This window comes from Curcuma longa, chromosome 21 (assembly GCF_044706935.1).
Source record: "Curcuma longa cultivar G26 ecotype Majalengka, Jawa Barat chromosome 21, ITB_CL_G26_1.1, whole genome shotgun sequence".
Taxonomy (NCBI): domain Eukaryota; kingdom Viridiplantae; phylum Streptophyta; class Magnoliopsida; order Zingiberales; family Zingiberaceae; genus Curcuma; species Curcuma longa.
Window position 1 is genome coordinate 8,305,866 of NC_133881.1, and position 22,765 is coordinate 8,328,630.

At 34.9% G+C, this 22,765-nt stretch overlaps 2 protein-coding genes across 2 annotated transcripts in view; one reads left to right on the top strand and one right to left on the bottom strand.

The window, feature by feature from the left end:
• LOC141815415 (protein PIR) overlaps positions 1 to 21,479 on the top strand; it is a 112,717-nt gene extending 91,238 nt beyond the window's left edge. The window contains exons 26-30 of the mRNA XM_074703366.1: positions 7,190 to 7,317; positions 10,875 to 11,079; positions 12,364 to 12,536; positions 19,917 to 20,132; positions 21,039 to 21,479. Coding sequence (XP_074559467.1) covers positions 7,190 to 7,317; positions 10,875 to 11,079; positions 12,364 to 12,536; positions 19,917 to 20,132; positions 21,039 to 21,233 — 917 coding nt within the window. The 3' untranslated portion in view covers positions 21,234 to 21,479. The remainder of the gene's footprint in view (positions 1 to 7,189; positions 7,318 to 10,874; positions 11,080 to 12,363; positions 12,537 to 19,916; positions 20,133 to 21,038) is intronic.
• Positions 1,712 to 5,877, bottom strand: LOC141814422 (uncharacterized). Its single transcript, XM_074702388.1, has 4 exons — positions 5,698 to 5,877; positions 4,770 to 4,886; positions 1,876 to 2,339; positions 1,712 to 1,793 (listed from the first exon to the last, which is right to left on the bottom strand). Exons 1-4 carry the CDS (start codon positions 5,875 to 5,877, stop codon positions 1,712 to 1,714), a joined length of 843 nt encoding a protein of 280 aa, XP_074558489.1.
• Positions 21,480 to 22,765: the final 1,286 nt, after the last annotated feature.

Consider the following 22,765-nt stretch of genomic DNA (forward strand, 5'->3'; position numbering starts at 1 on the left):
GCTCTGTCCTTATAGTTCCTAGTTAAATGAAATGTGATGTTTTTGTGTCCAACTATGCGATGACCTATCAGCAAAGGCATCAAGGTCACTCAACTCTCCTAATTGATATGGGATTATGATATATTGACTTTCTGATATCTATATAGACCTAGGTCTTCTTTAGAAACATGATTATTATTTGTTAAACAAGAGATCTAGTAGCAAGTAAAGATCCTTGAAGGGTGCTAGGGAGTGTAGGAACTTGTGTTTGTTAATTTTAGGAGAAATGGTGAAAATCATTAGGATTTTTTAGTCATGGTATTCCCTCTATCTATCCAAAATATTCAACAATATAAAATGTCATTTTAAACCTTGTAATACATAATATTTGCATTGGGTCGTTAACACCCTCAAACAAACTCAAAAATGTTAAAGAAAACCAGCATGTAATAGTTACACTTATTTCTAGTCCTGTTATGTATTTGGTTAACAAATTCAATAATTATTGGAGCTGACAGATTATATGAAAATTTCTTTGTACTGTACCTTCTCTCTAACAAAATGTAATCATTTTTTGTGTTTTGTCCTCTCGTGGAATATTGGATTAGAGGCTGTGTCTGGAAGCTTCATTGTCATAGTACCATTTGGTTGACCCTTTAGGAGCATGTTCCAACTTGGTCGTCAATTGCTTCACATAGGTAAGCTAGCTGCGGTCACTATGCACTTGATCTGGTCACATCAATCTGCCTCTTGCTCTTAAGGCAATTAAAATGTCACCTAAAAGGATATATTAGTCCAATATGGTTTTCTTTTTTCAATGGGAGAATATAGTTGGTTAATATTAGTGAAGGTGACCGTGATCCTAATTCAAAAGACCTTTCCTTGGAGCATTCCTTAGATGTTATAGAATTCTCAAGGATGCCTACAAATGAACATGAAATTGACTGATCACATTCACTACAAATGTAATTATGAGATAGTTTAGCTACCCAACTAGTCACAACTTCCTTGCTTGGCATAAATTTGAAATTTTAATTCATGTGGGTATCAATTGTCTTAGCTCTCAACATGCTAGTCTCATCTAGCATACAAACATATATTTTCATTGTGAGATATTCTCCCTTGAGTGGCTCGCTTTACCAAGAAAATAGCTCATATCACCTTGACCTTCAGTCTAAAAGTGCTAATGAAGATAGAGTTTAGCGCTTGTGATCCTTATCATTGCTAGTTTTGACGATGTCATCTGCATCAAGGCAGACAAGATCAAAGTTTAAAATTTCGTGTCATTTTACTAACATAAGCGAAATATTTCGTTTCGCTCGCGGATCAGAACCAACACAGGCACGCCTTCATTGTCGGCATGCCCTGAGGTTTCGTGGAGGCGTCGCATGTGCCCTATGACGCATTCGGGTGCGTCGTGTTGGCCTAGCGACGCGTTTGGACGCATCGCACGTGCCCAGCGACGCATTCTGACACATCGCGCTTGCCCAGCGACGCGTCCACGCATCCAGGGGCGGCTCAAGCCCACGGAGGGCCCTAGGCGAAATTTTTTTAAAAATGATTGTTATTATTTTAAAAAATTTTCTCTCACCCTTTTTTATTCGGACTTGATCGACAATGGTGGGTTTAAAATTTTTTTAAAATAAATTAAAATTTTAATTTTAAAAATGTCTTAGCGATATTGAATGATGAAGCTTGACTACCCAAAAATATAATTTCTTTTAGAAACTATTTAGTTTACCAAGAGAGAATAACCAGGACAAAGTGCACTTCTCCTATAAAGAGTCGATAAAGAAATCCCATGTCTCCGTGTGCTGCATTTAAAAAACAAAAAAGATGAACAAATGAAATGCAACATTCCTTTCCCTTCTATAATAATCTCACAAATTACAGCACCTGTATAGCAGCACCCAATTTGTCCCTTTAACTAATGCTGGGAGTGAGGAGTAGAGGGCAGCACGAATATCATCCGACAGAAGCATTGATTGTTCAGACATGTCTGGTAGATCAAAATATGTATTATCATCCTTTGCAACTGGTCTTAGGTTGTTTCCAGACAACTCTGGCTCATAAGCTGCCCTTATTTTGGCAGTCTTGTTGATAACTTTTCCAAGTGTTCTCCTGCCTCTAGTAAATAAAGATATCCTTCCACTACTTTCAATGGATGCAGATGTTGAAATCGTCTCTTTTGCTTTTGCATGGTGCTCATTTGGATCTCCAGTAGGATGATTGCCTGACTTTGAAGATGACAACAAAGAGATTAAGAATGCAGTAAAAGATGATGTATCAGGTCCATCCGGAACTTCAGATTTCTCTTCTGTTTCTTCCTTTTTAGGATGTATGGTTGTCAAATCCTCTTCCTAAACGGAGGAAGACGGCCAGTCCAGAGGGGCGAGGCGGCAGGAGATCGCTGTTTCGCCGGCGTCGGTGAGGAAAACCCTCAGGGGAGATCGCTGTTTCGCCGGCGTCGGTGAGGAAAACCCTCAGGGGACTAGGGAGATCGCTGTTTCGCCGGCGTCGGTGAGGAAAAGTGGAAAACCCTCAGGGGATCGCTGTTTCGCCGGCATCGGCAGGAGATCGCTGTTTCGCCGGCGTCGGCAGGAGATGAAGAGTCGACAGTCGGCTGTCGCGAGATTGGCCGTTGGCGTTGAACAAGAACGAAAGAACGGGAGAAGGAGAACGCGGAGAACGAGGCGAGGAGAAAGAGAACGGGAGAAGGAGACGCGTCGAACGAGGCGAGGGAGATAAAGGGGATATCGGTATTGGGAAGCGGCGAGATTTCCTAGATTCGATTTTAACCATTTATTATTTATTATCTCTAAATAATTTAATAATTTAAATTTTTTTTTGGGCCCCTTTTAAACCTGGGCCCTAGGCATAGGCCTTACCCGCCTATGCCCAGAGCCGGGCCTGCACGCATCAAGCATGTCTAGCGATGCGTCCAGATGCATCGGGAGTGCCCGACGACGCGACACAAGGGATAGGGGCAAAGGCAAATATTTTTAAGTTAGGTTAAATTAAATAACATAAATTAATAATTTTAATCAACTCCTAGTTATGATTGAGATAATTTAAATAGACTTAATTAAAGTCTAATAAAATTATTCCATATTTTTAATTTTATTTAATTTTTATTTTTAAATATCTAAATTAAAATTTTTATTTTTAGATAACATATTTTATATTTAAAAAAAATCGAAACTATATCGGCACGATACGATAGCAAAACTGTATTATTCTGATCTAGGACTGAAACTTCGACATAGATCGAGATTTTAAACCTTGGTCAAGATCAAGATCTACTGTCAACAGTGAGGTGAGGAGTTCAAAATGTAGGATACAATCGTAGGATGTAAAATCCAATCAATTTCTTAAGTTTTTTTATTAAAAGTATAATAATTGAACTTGTATGTATTTGATATCTATTAAATTTTTTGTTTAGCAATTTCCATGTTTTCCATCCTATTAAAGCTATCTATATAATTAGTATCAAATAACATATCATATATTACACAATTTATTAGCTTTCTTACTTTAAAAGAAATATTATAACCGAAATGACATATGAGTAGTAAAATATTCATTAAATTCAAAAATATTGTTCGAGAATAAATTGAGCATTCAACTAAGTCTAATCTAAAAAAGTTGCATCAAATATCAAAATAAAAACAACACTTAGAACAAAATATCAAAGACACATGCAAGGTTAAATCTTGGGTTGTGCTACGGTTTTATTCCTTGAACAGCTCGAGAGGTTGCCACTTGTGTCGTGTGTCAGCGTTTATATGTGTTGTTCACTGATTTGTAGGTGACTCATGCTGACCTCGTTCCCTTAGAGCTTCCCCTCAGGTGCAATATCATTGTGATGGAAAGGCCACTAGTGCTTTTTGTTGTTTTTGAAGATCGTTTCACTTGCGAAAGACTTGTACTGACCTTGTGACGATTGTGGAAGACTCTTGTACCTTAGGACTTCCTATTTGGTGCAATTGTCATCATCATGGAACGGTCTCTGCTCGTGATGTTCACTGGTTTTGGGCATTGAGTCACTTGCAGAAGGTTGGATGCGGGGTTGACAGTCTTGAGCTATTTGGCATGCCATTCGACGAGCAGAACAAACTATTTCTCCTATGACTACTGGAAAAAAAAAAGATATTTGATACCTTGGCTGATGAAAGAATTCATCTTCTTCAGTGCTACTTTCTCTTCTTTTTTTTTTGGATAAGTAAAAGTGTATTATATCCAAGAAAAAGGTACAATCAAGATTGGGAAAGCCCAATCAAGTTCATAAACCAACATCCACCATCCCACATAACTGATGGCAAGCCATCATGCAACAACATCAACCATCCCACTTAGCTAGTGGACCTACCCCTGAACCAGTGTGTGATCCTTCAGAGAAGGTCAAGAGCCTTCAAAGTCAATCAGCCCAGCTTGTAAAGCTAGACTGTCAACAACCTCCCAAGGGGAGAGCAGCCCGCTACTTGGTAGCCCGGCTCCTCTAGGCTATGTCCACAGCCCGGCCCAAGCAAATCCAGTAGTGAAGATGTCTTGGAGTCCAGCATCAGCCCAAGATCTGAGTAGAACAGAGCACTCATACCTGGAACAGGCAGTCCGATCCTTTTCGTGAAAGCCCATTGAATATGCCTCCATGTGCAGCTTGGTTTTGGAGGGAGAAATCCAAATTTGAAATTCAGATCTCCCTATAATGGAGTCCTCATCCCCAGCCTACCTCGCTGTCCGCGTACGTACAGTGGAGCTTCGGCCTTCCAACAAGCAGCTCAAATTAGCACTGGCAACACTGCCCAGGGCCTAGCAATGGCCAGCAGCTCCTTAACACATGCTGCCTCCCCTCCCACGGTGAATACTTGTCTCATAGGCTGCTGCAGCTCCCTTGGCCGCACCACTGGCTGAAGGTGAGCTCACAGCAAGAAGAAGGTCACAGGAGTACCCGCTGCCGCTGGTGTGCAGTTCCACCAACAGCACCAGGCAGTGGACAGAATGATGACGGCAAGTTGTTGGTAGGGACAAGGTTTAAAATATCGAGCCGTGCTAAGGTTTCGGTTCCGGACCGGAACGATACAGTTTCGATACCGTATCATACCGTGCCGATATAGTTTCAGTATTTTTAAAATATAAAATATATTAACTAAAATAAACAATTTAATCTAAATATTTAAAAATAAAAAATAAAATATTTTTTAAAAATAATAAGCTAATTTTATGGATTTTATTAAAGTCTATTCAAATTATCCTAGACTATAGCTAGGAATTGATTATTAAAACTTAATTAAACTCTAAGTTAAAAAAATAAAAAATCAAAAATCGTGCGCTGCCCTCACGCGGCCCCGCGCGCGGAGGCGTCGCGGGGCCCGAGCGTCACCTCCGGTGGCGTCGCCGGGCTTGGGCGACGCCTCCAGAGGCATTGCCGAGGCTGCAAGACGCCTCCGGAGGCCTTGCTGTGCTCGGGCAACGCCTCCGGTGGTGTTTCTCGGCCAGAATCGCGGTGTCGGTGCTGTGCCAGTGCTAGTCCATCGGTGGAACGGTAAATTTCGGGTGTATCGGGCGGTTTGGCTCGGTATTTTAATCCCTCGGTAGGGAATTTGGTGCTCTTGTCACCCTTGATCCATTCGGCCAATACTAAACTCCGACGGGCTAGCATGCTGAAGGTTCGGGGCAAGTCAGTGTGACTAGATCAGAGGTCGCAAGGGGAGTAGATGCCCCCAAGCTCGAAACTGTTGGCCATGGCAGTGTGCCGGCGTGTGCTTCCATCTCCGACGCTGGCTGAAGATGGGGGTTGTTGCAGCCGCCAACCACAACAGTCCTTGGACCAGCAAGCTTGACAGCTCGAGATGCAGGCAACTTTGGAGACTCTAGTCCAGTATGGTTGGCCCAATCCATTAAGCCCAAGCCCACTGGTTTTGGCTCCAAAGTGACAACCAATTTTTGGGGGGAAATTTCAAATTTGAAATTCAAATATGTTACTCTCTTCTTGTTCATCTAATTCCTTGTCTTAACTCGCTAATTTCAAATCGTTGCAAATTTCTGACTGTTCATTTTTTTATCTCTGTGATTATTTGATGCCTCTTGAATAAGCATTACTCATTTTTTCATCTTCATCATCACCAAGTGCACTAGGCCAATTCTTTTTTGATCCACTTTTTCATCAATCTCCTTAGTTATTCATTCATCATCCAAACGAGTAATATCATCATATGTTTGTTTTCTAATCTGTTTGAGTTGTTAATCTTCTTCTGATGTAATCAATTTTTCCCTCTTTTTTTAAGTAAACCTTAAAGATTAAGTTATCTTAAAAAATATCAATAGATGATATAAAAAATAATTCAACACAAATACTTACTTGCTCAAATGTACTAATGCATTCCAACTTCATTTTCATGTAGAAAAAACTACAAGATAAGCTTAAAATGCGAATTGCAAACTTTTCAAGCTTGAACCATCATCCCCATAGGAATCCTACAATTGAGCAGAAGGTTTGCTATCTTTTGCAACCATTATAGACTCAATTCCAAATAATCCCTTAACTTCTTTAAAAGCTTCAGTTTGCAGGATTTTTTTTTCCTTTTCCATGGTATGGCATCATTCTCATCATTTTTTTTTTTTTGGATCAATAAAAATATATTAAATTCAAAGAAAAAGGGGTACAATCAGGATTAGGCAAGCCCAATCACCATCATCTGCAATCTTATAGCCTAGGGGCTACTTATGTCTGACACAGCGTCAGATCAGAATATACTCCCAATGACCGACATCATTCTCATCATGGATGCATGTATCCTTGTTTAACTTCAAAATTAGCTTTGAATATGAATTATAAGGGAATTAAGGGATTAGAAAACATTCTGATGCATGTAATGGCCTCGAAAGTTGTATGTCATATCACTCATCAATTGTTGTACGAATAGGTTTGTACCTACATAAAATAGAAAAATAGTTACCTATTGTTTCCAAGTCATTTTAATGTATGTATTTCATAGAACATGCAATAAGTTCTCTATCATCTCTTTCCAATAATTACCATATATTGTAGCTGGTGATATTTATGTTTCAGTAGTCATCATTATCATGTTTACTGGGTTTAGTAGCTTCAAATAATCTCACTTTAACCCATGATCGTACCAGTTTTGCAAGTGCTGTATTCTTTTGAACTTTTAATCTACTGTTACATTGCATGTTCATGTGTAATCTGCAGGGTGCCAAAAGTTTATACATGAGCAGCTTACTTGGGGTGCAAGGTCAGAACTTAAAACAGAAGTACTTCATGGACTGAAAGAAATTGGAAGTGCATTGTATTGGTTGAGCCTTCTTGACATTGTGCTGGTGGGCAATATATCCTATGCTCCATTTGACATGCTGGTTTTGATTCATAAATATATTTAAAGATGAAAATGATGTCTACCATCTAGTTTTTGGCATGACTTTTTTATTCATTTTGATTTGCCTTTATTTAAATGATTGAGCAATATGTTTACGTATCTTGGCTCACATTTAAAATTACAAATTTTTGAGGACTTGTTCTATGTATTCTGCAACCTTTCTAAGGTTCATCCACATAAAAGGGATGATGAAAACATTTGACATGCTGGTTTTGATTCATAAATATATTTAAAGATGAAAATGTCTACCATCTAGTTTTAGGCATGACTTTTTTATTCATTTTGATTTGCCTTTATTTAAATGATTGAGCAATATGTTTACATATCTTGGCTCACATTTAAAATTACAAATTTTTGAGGACTTGTTCTATGTATTCTGCAACCTTTCTAAGGTTCATCCACATAAAAGGGATGATGAAAAATAGTTATATTGGGAAAGTGAAGACAGTTGTGAACGAAAGTACTCAAACATCAAGATACAAAATAGACTAGTCTATTAGTAGCATGAAGCATTTTAGCCATGTCAAAGGGACTATTAATGAATTGCTAGGCTAATAGACTTTGCAAGTACTCAGAGATTCTAAAAGAATTATTGCTTTTGTGGGCTAAACTGAAATTTGATATGTTAGTTACATCTGTAACACATCACTGTTTAGTACATTTCTTTGGCAAGCTGAGTGAGATTTAACCTGTTTTTATGCTTAAAGGTTACTTAAATCTACCCTTCTGGTCTAGAATTTACCTACAGGTTCTGGATAGTTATGCTAAGGTTAAACATATAAGTTAGTATTATAACATTTGATGTACTTGTATATAATTGGTTTTGCCCCACATTACGTGTCTTAGGTTTAAGTTGTGTGTGAATTGTATTTGACATTTGATGTGCTTGTATATAATTGTATTATGATATTTGATGGATAGAATAACAAACGAGAACATTAGAGAGAAATTCGGAAAAATACATCTAAGATGGTACTTACACGTACATAAGTGTCTAATAAATACCCTAATTAGGCGATGTGAGAATATGACAAATACGCATATTAATAAAGAAGGAGGCAGATTAAAGAAGACTTGGTTAACAATAATAAAACATGACAAGATTCATTTAAATATAAATAAAGATATAGTAGAGGATCGAGCCCAATGATATAGAAGCATCCATATAGCCGACCCCACTTAGTGGGATAAAGCCATTGGTTGTTTGCTATTGTTGTTTATGTACTTATATGTAATTGGTTTAATCCCACATTAGGTATGGTATGTATGTGTGTATTACAAGATAATATTTTCCTTTCCTAATATTACATGGTATTTTTGGGGTTTCCTAGGGTCAGGGTTTCAACATTATTCCTCAAAGGTGGAGTCCACCAACAACCTTCCTCATCCTTAATTCTGCTGATACCACTTTCTCCTTCTTAGTGATGCTCATTCAAGAATTCCTTCTGTTCTCATTGCAAGTTTTTTCATCCCACATTTCAGCTGTTGTTTATGTTGCCTCTCTTCATTTCACAGTCAGTGGTATCCTCTCTACCTAGGTAGGATATTACTGTTGCATCGAAAAGAAGGAAGGACATCACTACTAGTCTTTTTTTTTCTTCTCCATCAGGTGCTCCTTCGTGTTTAATTTTGTATTCCATCCACTTTAGATTCAGGAAGAAGAAGCTTCATTGTTAGCCTTCTTTTCTTTGTGATATACATTGGTAGGTTTTCACACTCATTGAAAATCTACATCAGGATATATTGTACTTCAGGAAACAATCTGATGTCTTCAAATTGCAAGAAGAAAACTACAATGCCTAGTTGAGCACATAGGTAGATGACAGTCGCATATGAGGTTATCTAGCTTAAACAAATAACATTTGGTTCTCACTCTTATTGATGGCTAAGTTGGGTTGTCTTCCTACTTAATCAAGTTATAGTGGCAATAACATTGTCTCCCATATTGCTTCCAATCTATTATTCTATGATATGGTGAAACAAATATATAAATCAATTGCCACTTTGTCTGCAAAAATGTGCAATCTACAAGATTATTATTTCATTTATCAGTTGATTAGTAAGGTGATTGACTAAGTCCTTTAGAAGCACTAGAATTGAATATATTTATAATAGACTGGGGTATTATAATATTAGTGAACCAGAGGGAGACTAAACATGTTTTTCTAATTGACATAATATGACTCACACTTAGACTCCCAACACAGGATAAATCAGGGACCATCTTCTCTTAAATTTTGTTTGTCTTACCTATAAAGTGTTGACCGACGTCACCTAGTGGGATAAGACTTGATTGTTGTGTTGTCTTACCTATAAAGTGTGTATCTAGAATGGAAATGAATGTCACAAACACACAAAAGGATAAGTGCACAATCAACTATAAAACCCATTATTAGACTCTTACTCTACACCAGTTACCTTTCCAATAATTGAATCCTAATAGAAATGAAATTGTCAATAAATATTATTGAACATGTCAGTTGCTTGGTGAGTTTGCATATGGAAAATAAATTCTAAGGAAATTCGAGTACCTAAAAAACTTAGGGAAGTGGTAAAGGTGAAGTAATAGTAACTTGCCTAATGCCTCTTACTGGTGACTGGTAAGTATGAGGTGATGCCGACTTGTAATGGCCTCTGTGGCAGTTCTGCAATGAAAAGGAGGCAATGCAGTCAGTTTGTTGCAGATGACATATTTTGGATGGCTCGTGAAACTAGAGGACATGGATGTTGCAGGCAGGAGATTAACATGAGAAGGGGTTAGCTACTCTACATGAGATGAATTGGAGCTAAGAATTGAAGAAGATCATGGGAACGTTGCTCAGATACCATGTTGTGGTGAAATATTTTTGGGCTAATTTCTCTAGATAATCTCTTCTATCTATATATACTACCTTATTTCTATTGTACATATCTACATAAAGGTCTCCTCCCATCTTTATCATTATGACATGATTGCCTACTAATCTTAATTAATGTTCAGCCTTCTGTTTAGTTTTTCAAGGGTGAGAAGACAACATCAAGCGATCAAAGATAGCTCACCAAGTTTTTTGTCAACCATGTTAGCAACCCATATTTGAAATGAAATTGTAGTGATATATTTGCATGTATTTTGGTCTTTCAGTGGAACGATACTCTTTTGGTGTCGTGCTAACATTTCAATGTATGGTTCTAGTGACAAATTGGAGGTGGAAGGAGGAAAGAGACGAAGAAGAAAAATAAAAGGATAAAACAACTATATGTAATTTATCAAAATGATATTTTTTGACTATTTCACCTGGCATGGTATGAGATTTTAGACTATGCACATGTAACGTAAATGTCTGGCCAAATAAAAGATGGTCTAAGGTGTACAAATGCCAGCATAGTAATTATTTAGATTCTTGATCTAAACCTCTAGCAAACAAAATTTTGTGTTTTTCTTATTACATCCAAATTAGCTTTTCTCACTTTATTTATTATTTTTATTTTTTGAACTCATTATTCAACAATGTTCTTCAACAGAGACAGACAGATACTGTCCAATTTATGCAGACGGCAATCTGGTTAGGACTGCTTCCTGGGTCTGATGGAGAAGTAAAGAAACCTGATAATAGTGATACTCCTCTTGTTAATTTATTCAAAAATGTTGCTTCAGCAGTTGTTTCAAACCCTTCATGTCTGAATCCATCATCTTTCCTGATCATGTCAAAACAAGCAGAGGCTGCTGGTAAGCATTAATTTCCATTGTAAGCATACCTTTTTCATGCAATAAGTGTGAGAATATTATCATAAATAAAGGATCATACTTGGTTAGATAAAAGACTAAGTAGCTATTACATCATTTGAGTACGACAGTAAACTATTTCTCTTTGATGTAAAATATAGGTTGTTGTATTGTAAGATTGAGATACTATTTTTCAAGTTTTTGTTGCCCTGTCCTATAGTTCTACATCATTGCTTTGGTATCTTTTTAACATCCATCTATGTGTGATGGATTTGTATAATTTTCTCATGTGCCATACCAACCAATAACTCACTTGACCCACAAATTTCAATCAATCATTGAAAAACTGAGATGGAAGGTTCAAAGAGTGAATTGTACCTGGATTAATTGAAACATATTTAATCTGAAAAAGAAACAAACAGATTTTAGTTAAATTAAAAAAATAAAACCTTCTGTGGAAATATGCAGATTGGATTGTTTAGTGAATTCTGTGGAAACTCTGAAACTGAATAGAGAGTTATCATTATCTTGGCAGAGAGTTGATAAGGTCCTATTCTAAGTGAAGATATCTGGCTAATGAGAAAAAGTAATCAATCATGGATGGTCTCAGATAAGTCTTATGATAGCTTAACAACAATGTCATGGTAATAATTGATAATGGATATCATGGTTACTAGAGAAAGGACCTAATCCTATACTATTGTTAAATTGTGACACATAATTGTGAATTCATGAATAATTAACAACTTAAACTATTGGGATTAAGGTAGCTTAATTGAATACAAAGATGGTAGTAGAGCCAAGGTCATTAGTTGAAATACGGCAATTTCTCTGTCTTGTTATTATTTAGTTATACCGTTTCTACTGTGGCTCTGCTATTTATTCTCTCTATTTTGCGGTTTTGCTTTGCTGGTAGTTCAAACTTGATCCAAGTTGACTGAGTGTTAGATCATGATCTTGGTTTATCAAATAGTAAGATCAACGCATGGATTATTTCACTAAATTAGGTATTTTGGATATCTGACACTTGGCTTCCTGCTCTGGTAGCTTGCTTATATTGATCTGGTAACCATTTAACCCAAAAGCTTAAGCTGTTAGGAAAGGTCAATCTGGGCATTTGTAGTGTTAATTTTGCAGCTTCATTTTTCATTCTTTATCCATAATTATGTGTACACTTCTTCTAATGACGTGGATTTCTTATTTTAATTGCTTTTAGTTTATCATAACTATATCGTGCTAGTTAGTGACTATTTGTTGCAATAATGGGTAAAGCATATTTTGTTGCAGATCTTTTATACAAATCAAAATTGAGCTCTGGAAGTGTACTAGAATATGCACTAGCTTTTGTGAATGCAGCAGTTGACAGACACTACAGTAAATGGAGTGCAACTCCAAAGACAGGATTTATAGACATAACAACTTCTAAGGATTTCTACCGCATTTTTAGTGGCCTTCAGTTTGTAAGTCCATTCCTTCCAAATTTTTGAACTGATCCTTGGGGAAATTATGTTCATAAAATTTTACATTAACATGTCTTTTTAACAAACTGGCTAAGATTTCATTATTATTTACACATTTTAGGGCAGGGAAACATTAAAATTCAAACTACAATTGAGTTTGGTTCAAATAATGGGGTTACTTTACATGTCTCAAGTGGATCTCATTGTCCATAGGCATGGCATGACACCTGTGATATTCACGCAACAAGTTTCCTTAGCACCTGCTGCACCTACTAACTAACAATTCCACAAAGAACAACATGCAAAGGATTTCCAAATAAATTATTTAAAACTTCACAAGAAAAATCCAACTTGCTTAATTAACAAAGTCTTACATTACTAGCAACAATTAAAATGTGGCTTGAACTATTAAAACATAGTGAACTATAACTACAATAGAATAAATGGCATATGGAAGATAATCATAAAGCCTGAAGTTCCTCTAAAATGCTCTGAATCCCGCCTTAGCAATGCTTAAATCTTAACCCACCTGAATGGAAAATAGCTTCTACTTGTGGTCTTGGAGTAGCAAGGCAAGAAAGTTATAGGTAAAATTGACTAGATTATGAATGATAATAAGGTAACTGACAACAAATATATATAATATAATGAACTGGACAATAAATAATTACTAAAAAAAAGTATACCACACCACTAATTGCAAAACCACATGATTGATGCAAACCAATTATCATTCGTCCATCCAATGGGCATAAGCCCCATTCTCCCTTTCTACTGTAGAGTGTTGCCCACCAACACATCTTAAGTGTGTTTTGTCCAGCACCTCACACCATTTGTAAACAAAGCATTGTTGATGTTAAAAGAAACTAATATAAATTGCTGTATGTTCACCATCATCTAAATGGGTGCCAAATAATTTAGCATCCGCTATCTATTCCACATCCGCAAGTAATGTTATTCAGTTATTTCTACTCTAATACCGTCACCACTATAGTTAACCATCTACTCGAAAGACATGAACAAAGCTGTTGCTTGCCCAAAATAAAAGAAAAATTAAAACAATTCACTTCGGCAAAATCCAATCAACCATTCTAACTCCTAAATTATCCCTAACTGGAGATAATATGACCTTCCATTATGTAGGTTAAAAATCTCTCAACTGGAGCATTAGACTCATTCCATTTTCACATCAAAATTCACCGAAGATTTCTCTACTAAATCCATTATTCCACCTACTTAATTTTGTTTGTTTCATTTATTATAAAAAAGTTTGTATGCAGGTGGTATGCAATTAACTCACTAGGTAATGCATATGCAAAATATTAAATATACATATATTGACAAACTTATATATATTCATGCTTCTAGATTAAAAATGATATATTTCACTCATGCAATCAAATCACATGGCATATAGTGATCAATTTACATCATATGCATAAGTAGTATGTATTTAATTAATATCTAAATGTTTCTTATTTATAAAACTAGTGGTCAAGTTAACACATTCACGTTATTAGCTAACAAACTTGATAGCTTAGGATTTTAAGTGAATTTACTTTGGTCTATATTGGTTTAAATTAACCAAAAGGTTTTTCTTTTTTAACGAGATGTGCATATGATATGCGACCACTATGAACTCTTGGACATTCATTTAGGCGCATATACAGTCCAAGGCGCAACTTTATCAAACCATGCAATTGACTTCATAATCATAGCTCCTATCTTAAAGCATGTATGCTAATGGGAGAACTCTTGTATCTTTGTTGTTCCATTTATCAGCATATATATTATACATTGTTTTGGTCAATTTACCTTGGAGCCACAATGTTTCAAAGTTGACCAAGAGTGTACCATTTCTAAAATTTTCCAAGCATCATCCCTTTTTTTCAAATAAATAAATAGATAAGTAAACATAGTGCAGTGTTTCATGTGTTGAGATGTCGGTCGGCATGGTGGAATTTAAATTTACCATTCTACATGCCAATCGACTCATAAAACACTTAACACTAACATCAAAGCTTCATAGGGAGAAAAGTAAAAGAAATAAGAGAAGTAAAAAAGGGCTGAGGGAGAGCAAGAAGTTATAGGTTTGGTAGAGAGGTGCAGAGGACACTAGAAGCAACAGCTGCTATAAGTAATGGGTGTAGTGGCCTTTGTAGGCGGTTGGCGCAGTGGCCATTGTAGCTGGCGGGCAGCATGACCACCTTCTGACAGTGAGCAGCAAGGGTGGATATGAGGGAGCAAAAGAGAATAAAAATATAACCTAATTAATAATTATATAATTTCTAACCTTAAAAAAATCAACTAAATTAAATATGATTGAATCAAATTTTCCTATATATAAATGTATTTTAGTTTTAAATACACTAAAATAAATCCAAATCGAGTTCGCTTTAAACCAACTTAATTCTAATCATCTCATCTACTTGATTAGCTTTATTTAATCCTAAATCAACTTCCACTTGACTACAAAACTTAAAATAATAATTTGATTCAAACTAATTAGATATCTAATTTTGTTTTTAAAATGACTTAAAATATTAAAATTTAAATAAAACAAATTTGGTATCTAACATCGGTGAATATTTTTTCACTTTCTAACTTTTAAAATGAAGAGACTGATAATGATTATTTGAGTAAGTGATAAAAATAATCAGTGTTTGACACGTCACTTTGATTAAATGCCGAGCTTCTTGTCCTCCTATATGTCTTTCCTCAGCTTTGATTTGAGGATTAACAAATAACTTAGATTCGACATGCCACTTTGATTAAATAAAAATTATTTAATTACATTTAAAAAAACATATATTTTTATTTTTTTAATTCATTTTATTATAATTTTTCCTTGACCCATATTAGAAAATGCTTCCAAGACATCTGCTGATGTATTTAATTTCTCCACTTATCTATTAATATATCTTCATTAGCCACTAGGAGTTGGACATTAATTGGCAAAATTGACATTGGAGATATTTGTGTAGGATATAGATATATTCCAATTTCACCAACTCTAGCATTGGTTCTCTTTACTATTGCTAGTGGTCTACCTGGTGCATCTTCTCTTTCCCCTCCTGTTTTTGTGATTCATCTCCTCCATGTGACCAACAAATAAATAAGTCTTCCCTCTTTCAACCAATATCGTTTGTTAGTGCTTCTCTTCTTAACCTCTCCTCTCATTTTTCCTTGTTCCGGTAGAGGTGAGAAGAGAATTTTCCTATCTTAGTAAATTTAGATAGTAGTTTCTGATAGTACTGGTTGAGATACTTGTTTGTCTCGGTTATGCCATGAAACTATGTCGGCATGGGCAAGATAGGGACATCCCTACCAACAGGTTATAGTTTAGTCAACAACTAGAATGATATGTTCTGATAGTGTCAATTGATACCAGTCAACACTTTAGACCATGATTAGAAATTTGTCTTTATCAACAAAGACTTCAACTAGAAGCTAATTGGCTTAATAATAGTGGAATTTTCAGAGAACCAGAAGATTTATTTGTTAACTGGTGACCATTTGGTTAAGCAACCTTTTGGCTTTTTCTAGGCAGATTTGAATGAATGAGAATTCATTAAGGTTTGAAATTGGTTCAAAACATGTAACGTGTGTAACATAAGTATTTAGATCTGCCAACAGGTAATCACACCTACCCAAAAGCTTAGGCTGTCCCTAAATTATCTCCCTCCTACAGTAAAGCTTCTCTCAGCTAGATTGCTGGAATTATGAGTCATATTGAGTGCAAATCGAAGTTGCAAGGGCTATGCACAAGCAGATCCATAATGGACGATAAACAATGGCACATTATTATAATAGAAATGGTGAACTATGATAGGCATATGTGAGCTTTATTCTAAAATCATGTTAAAGATTTGACTAGATAATCACTTGCATAAAAACTTTAAGATGGAAGCCTTCATTATTGCTTAAGCTATTGGGTAACATTCAGCATGGTTCTAGTCATTAGTTTGAATCCTAATTTGCCACTATTATTCTTCTACTGGTCATGCTTCTTTGTGCTAAATCAATGGGTCATTTTATTGTACTTGTTGGCAAGTTTGTTGATGGATAAAGTTGGTTCAACTTGGCTGTGATGAGATGTTAACACATAAATTTATAAATTAGCCCTGCCTTTTAACCTAAACTTTAAGATAGTTTTTACCTACTCAAATTTTTGATAGTAACTTTACCACTTCAATACTATATCCCATGTGATTTGCTATAGATTTTTTATAGACATAAATAACTTGATAGGACTCAGCTGATCAGAAATTGAAAAAGAAAATACAGATACAAAAAGGGCAAGTAAATAAGGGGATTTAGGATGATTCTATATATGATACGTTCTCCAAATAGACATTCAAATAACCCAATTTTATCCTTTAGAATAGGATGATAGATTTATTATTAATTTTCTCTTTCAAAATATTATCATTTAGAATACATCATTAGGTTCACTATTAATTTTTATATAGACAAGACAGTGTTAAATGTATATATAGAGAGACATTATGTTACCTTTATAAATAAGAAAACAATACAATTAATTAATTAATTTTAATTATTAGTGGTCGATCCCCTCAAGTGATCATCCCTCAAGTGATTATCTACATTCATGCTTTTCTCTGTTTTCCTTTGAGATAGGACGCGAATTCCTATCAACATGGTATTAAAGCAAAGCTCATCGCAACCATTATCAATCCCGTAGCACCAATAATTAGCTTGAGCTTAAATCTTTCTAGGGTTATGATTGTATTTGAAGAAGCTTATTTTATATATCTATTATTTATTTCTATTAGTTAATTAAAAAATCATAAACCATAAAACTCTAAAACCCTAAATGTCTCACCACCTCTATCCCTAATACATTCATTATCTTCATTCCCTAAAAAAAATTTTAAAAATATCTCATAAAATAGGCATATAGCAATATCACTTAATGCTTTGCCAATGAAGTACAAGATGACACTATGACAATGTCAGTTCCTGCCTTGGAAGGGTTACAAGCTCCACAAACCATGAAGTAAAAGAATTCATTGAACAACAACAAGATAGCTATAAGGTAAAGCAATATAGAACTTAAAGAAAATGATCTCAATAAAAGTGAAACACAAGAAAGTGCCAATGAAGTACCTGATGACACTATGGCAATGTCAATTTGCCTTAGAAAGGTTACAATCTCCTCAAACAATGAAGGTAAACAACAAGATAGCTATAAAGGTATTCATATGTAAATCTAAACCTTAATAGTGATAAGAAGAATTTTCATCTATCATAATCATCACAGCACATATAATTGAAGTCACTACACCTACAACAATCTCTACTTTCATTGTTCAAGAGAAAAAAGCAACGGTACCTTGCCATCATTGATAACATCAGGCACGACATGGAGTGTTCTTTTGTCATAACTTGATGAGGACTTCATGCAAGGTTAAGCGAAGAAAGACTAAATGCAAACACTGCTCTTACAAAAGAAAGTATTAGCATGCTCAAGAAGACCTAACATAGTACACCCCGTCATCAAAGGAATTTTTCATACTCAAGAAAGAATCATAAAAGTTTATTTATCTATCATAACTTATCAAAAAGAGGTCACATTTTATGTAAATCACCAAAAGAAAAAGACCAGGTTGTTTTGAAGGATAGTGGTATGATACATTTTCCATATAGACATATTCAATTAACCCTTTCAAGATATTATACTTCAGCATAGGTTGTTAGATTTATTATTAAAATTCTCTTTTAAAATATTATAAATTAGAATAGGTCGTTAGATTTATTATTGATTTTTATATTGACAAGGCATCCTTATGTGTCTATACATAAATACATTATGTAACATTTAGAGATAAGCAAGAAAGCAATACAATTAATTGATCAAGTTAGTTTGATTATTGGAAGTTATCCCTTTGAAGAGATCATTATTGGCGGTCAGTGCCCTTGGAGTGGTCATTCTTGGAGGTGGATTCCCTCGAAGTGATGATTATTGGAGGTCGATATCAAGTGATCATCTATCCTCTGTTTCATCCATTTTTTTTGCTTTCTTACAAGATAAGATGCAGGCTCCTATCAATGTAACAACAGTACCATTATGTAGTAAAGGGCTATTTTTTTCTCTTATTGGTCACCATATGGAGCAGATGGTACCTTGCTTACAAATGTAGATGCCCTGAAAAATGTAAGGGGAATGGAATTTTTCTGATCAGCTAATGGTCCCAAACAATTTGGTGGTGAGATGAGAGAGTGCAAACACCAACTCTGGAAATTTGAATCACAATAAGGTTATAAATGGCAAGGTCTAAAAAACATACAAATATAACACAATTTTTTTTTGAGAAAGGAAGGCATCAATCTATCAAAGAATGGTTATATACAAGTGGTATGCCCTGTAGTGGGCAATCATATACAAGTTGGTTTCTCATGTAACAATATTGGATTCAAAATTATAAAGGAAAAAAATCAAAAGGGCACCCCTTACTATCATTTTCGTCAAAAAGCGCTCTTTTTTGCAAAAAATATCAAAATAGTGCCCTCATCCTGAATTATTTCAGCATTGTAGCAAATACAGTCATAACTGCCAACATAGAAAAAGTTATCCTAACATGGTCAAAATTGCTATACATATTGAGCACTGTTTATCAAAATAACATTTATTAACTTGCTCAAAATTATTCAAAATTGATTAAAATTGCTTCAACTTGGTCAAAATCATTTTTAAACTATTGTAGTAGCTTTGGTCATAGCTGTTACAATGGTTTTGAAATGAAATGACTTTGACTAAGTTGTAGTGATTTTGAAGAAGTTTAAGTCATTTTGACCAGGTTTGGTAAAGAGTATTTAGGTATAACGATTTACTTTAACATGTTATAGGAGCTATGGTTGTAGCTATTACATGTTCTACCAGCTACATCATAGTTGTTACAACAATGATGGAATAAGGATATTTTCAAGATGAGAAATATGTTAGGGCACCATTTTGATATTTTTTTGAAAAAGGGTGCCCTTTTGAGAAAACAATAAAAGGGGCGCCCTTTGGATTTTTGCCTTGTTTTAACTTTGTGGTAGAACAAAATTCCTGAATTGATTACCTCTTTAAATGTCAAATAGGATACTTCCTCAAATATTTCAAGTTTCAACTGCATGGTAAAGGAGCTTTATCATATAACAGATTTGAGAATTTTGTGAATGTTCATGGCTACCAAGACGTCTAGATAACCAATAATTGTGCATGTGGATACTAAAATTTGAGAAATCTTGCTTGAGAATTTCAGTTGTTAGTTGTTGCATATTCCAGAATGGAGAATTTGCCTTTTGCTAGCATAACATTTTAGCTTATGACTGAATGGATTTTATTTCTGAGAGAGTTCACTTGTCTTTCAGGAGTACTGGGAGAGCTCATTGCTTGACACATCAAGGAGAAATGAATCTTTAGGCGATTCTGTGGCTTGGGCTGCTTGCACAATTATCTATTTACTTGGACAACAGCAGCACTTTGAACTTTTTGATTTCTCGTACCAGTTCCTAAATGTAGCTGAAGTAGAATGTGCCTTTATGATGCAATCTTCTGATCGGTTGAAGGCTGCCAACAATTTGCAGGTATAAAAGATTTTTTGTTGATACGGCTTACCATTCACTTCATTATGCAATGCTATGCCATGTTGAATAACCCATGCCTAAGTACCAAGAAAACAAGTTAGACCTTTAGGTGTCAAATTTCCTCAACCTTTACACAATTTATGAAAGGTATTTTAAGCTTACATAATTTCTTGGTCATTTCTTCTTGTGAAAATTTGAAAGAGAATATTTACCTGAGTGATAAATATAACATGAAGCTTCGCTTTGCGGCCATACTATGTCTATTTTTCCAAAATGCACTTGAGCTTTTCAATAATGTCATTTTTGCGCCTCAAACTTAACCAATCCTCTGTTTCCTAGTGCCCAAGTCTGTTAAGTCAACTAGTGGTGCAATCTACTTGACAACCACAATCCATCAAGAATAAGACATTTAAATTTACTATGAAACATAAAAATCATTTTCAATTTGTTATCCTTGCTTTACTTGGCTACCACATGGCTGTCACATGAAGTTGACCATCAGTTTGCCATGTCACCTCAACCATCAGACATTGTAGAAACGCATTTTGCAACAATATTTTGGAAACAGTAAAGTTTTGTGATTGATTTGTTTCAGATAAGATGGATTATAATTTATTCATAATGACTCATAAAATACTGCATTATTATGATAGGAGACTGTTCAATTTTTCTGGAATAATGCAGAAAAATTTGCAGAGATAGAAAACAATGTCTAACAATGAAATTTCAAACAACTTTTTTCCCTAGCCCTTCTCATTGCTTAGAAATCAAAAAATAGAAAACGTAATTTCATTTAATCTATACGACCTTGAATATTACATTTTCACTCTAAACTGTACCTTTCTATTTTGGAGTTGTTCATATAAAGAATAGTCTTCTGATTCTACTTTCTGTGGAATATTGAAGGGATATGAGAACCTACTGGAAGCTATGAAGAAGGGGAGGAGATTGAACAATCATGTGTTTAGCATATTAAGAGCACGTTGCCCCCTTGAAGACAAGACAGCATGTGCCATCAAGCAAAGTGGTGCCCCTCTACATCGGGTTAGATTCGCAAATACCGTCTCTGCATTTGAGACGCTGCCTCAGAAGGGAACCTAATAGTAATTTTGTATGTTCATACATTCTAATCGCAAAATTTTCTACTTCTCTCATCATCAAGTAGTACATGTTTCATTCGATTGAATAGAGGATTAAAGAAGTTATCATTGGGATTTGGCTACGCACCGAATTTCTGATAACTTCGTTTACATCAGTCTGTAACTCTGTTGATATTGTCTTGTGTTTGTGTGTATTCATCAACCTTTATATTAATATATAATGAAGATTATATATATAGTTTTATTACTTTGATGTCACTCCCATTTTTTCGACCATAATGGTTATTTCTGTCACGCTAGTTTTCTAAATCCTTTCTTGTATCAACCAGAATTTTAAAAATAAATTTTAAAAAACATCTCTAACGCTCAATGGAGTTTTTTTTTTGTTTTTTTGCATAATTCCTTTGGGAGATATTGATATAAGCAAATTCAAAAAATGATAATTGATAGTTAAGCAAATTCAAAAAAAATTGATACTCAATCCCAGGGGTGATTGGTTTGATCCTACGGAGGTAATTTCCTACCAATCTAAATGTCCAGTATTCTTTGATTGCGATCTCTCATTTAGAAAAAAATTTTTATAAATACATCGTAGTTAGAGGATCGAACCGTGAATCTCTGGGTCACTATCCGGATATTTTACCGTTGCATCATTGCTCTGGGAACGAAATAAGCAAATTCAAGCTTATATAAAAGGTTGGCCTGTCATCGAGTAAATTGATGATTAAATTCAAAATATTGTAAGCATTAAATAGGATAAAATCTTAATTAGTCGATTATAATAGTAAGTAGTACAATTGATGATGCAATGATATAGTTGTGATAAAATCTTAATTAGTCAATTGATTATAAGTAATAGTTGACTGATGATTTAGATAGTGGGTGACACAGTCATGATTCTACATATCGAGAAAGATTAATCAACTGATGACAAGTATTAGTGTGTCTGTCCTATACGAGTTAGGTTTGTCATGAAATTAGTTTTGCTCACCATGTGTGAATTGTAATAATATCATAGTAGAATATATATAAAAATTAATTAAATTAACTAAATACATATCTATAAATAAACTTCATCGATAATATGCATAAATACCTAACTAATAATTTGGAGGTAAAAAATTATAGGAGTACAAAATACAAAATAGGTACCAATAAAGTGTATGTATAAAATGGTATATATCTCATAAGAGTCCAAAAAAATGAAAATTGTCAATATCATAATTTCTACACTTAATATTATTAATTTTTTATTATAAATTTCTCTAAAATTATGATTTTCATCATACTTTCTCTTTTATTATCTTATTAGTTTTTTATTTTAATTTATCAATTAATCTACAAATATATATTACATATGACAGACAATTCATAATTGCTTAATATATATAGGTATGATATCGCCGTTCATCGCCGCCGTTCTTCGCCGTCCGGTCACCGACGGCCACCATCCCGGGCTCGTTGGAAGCGCAACTCGACGGCGCACACATCGGCACCGGATTCCGGCCGGATTGGGCCGGAATCCGGCCGGAA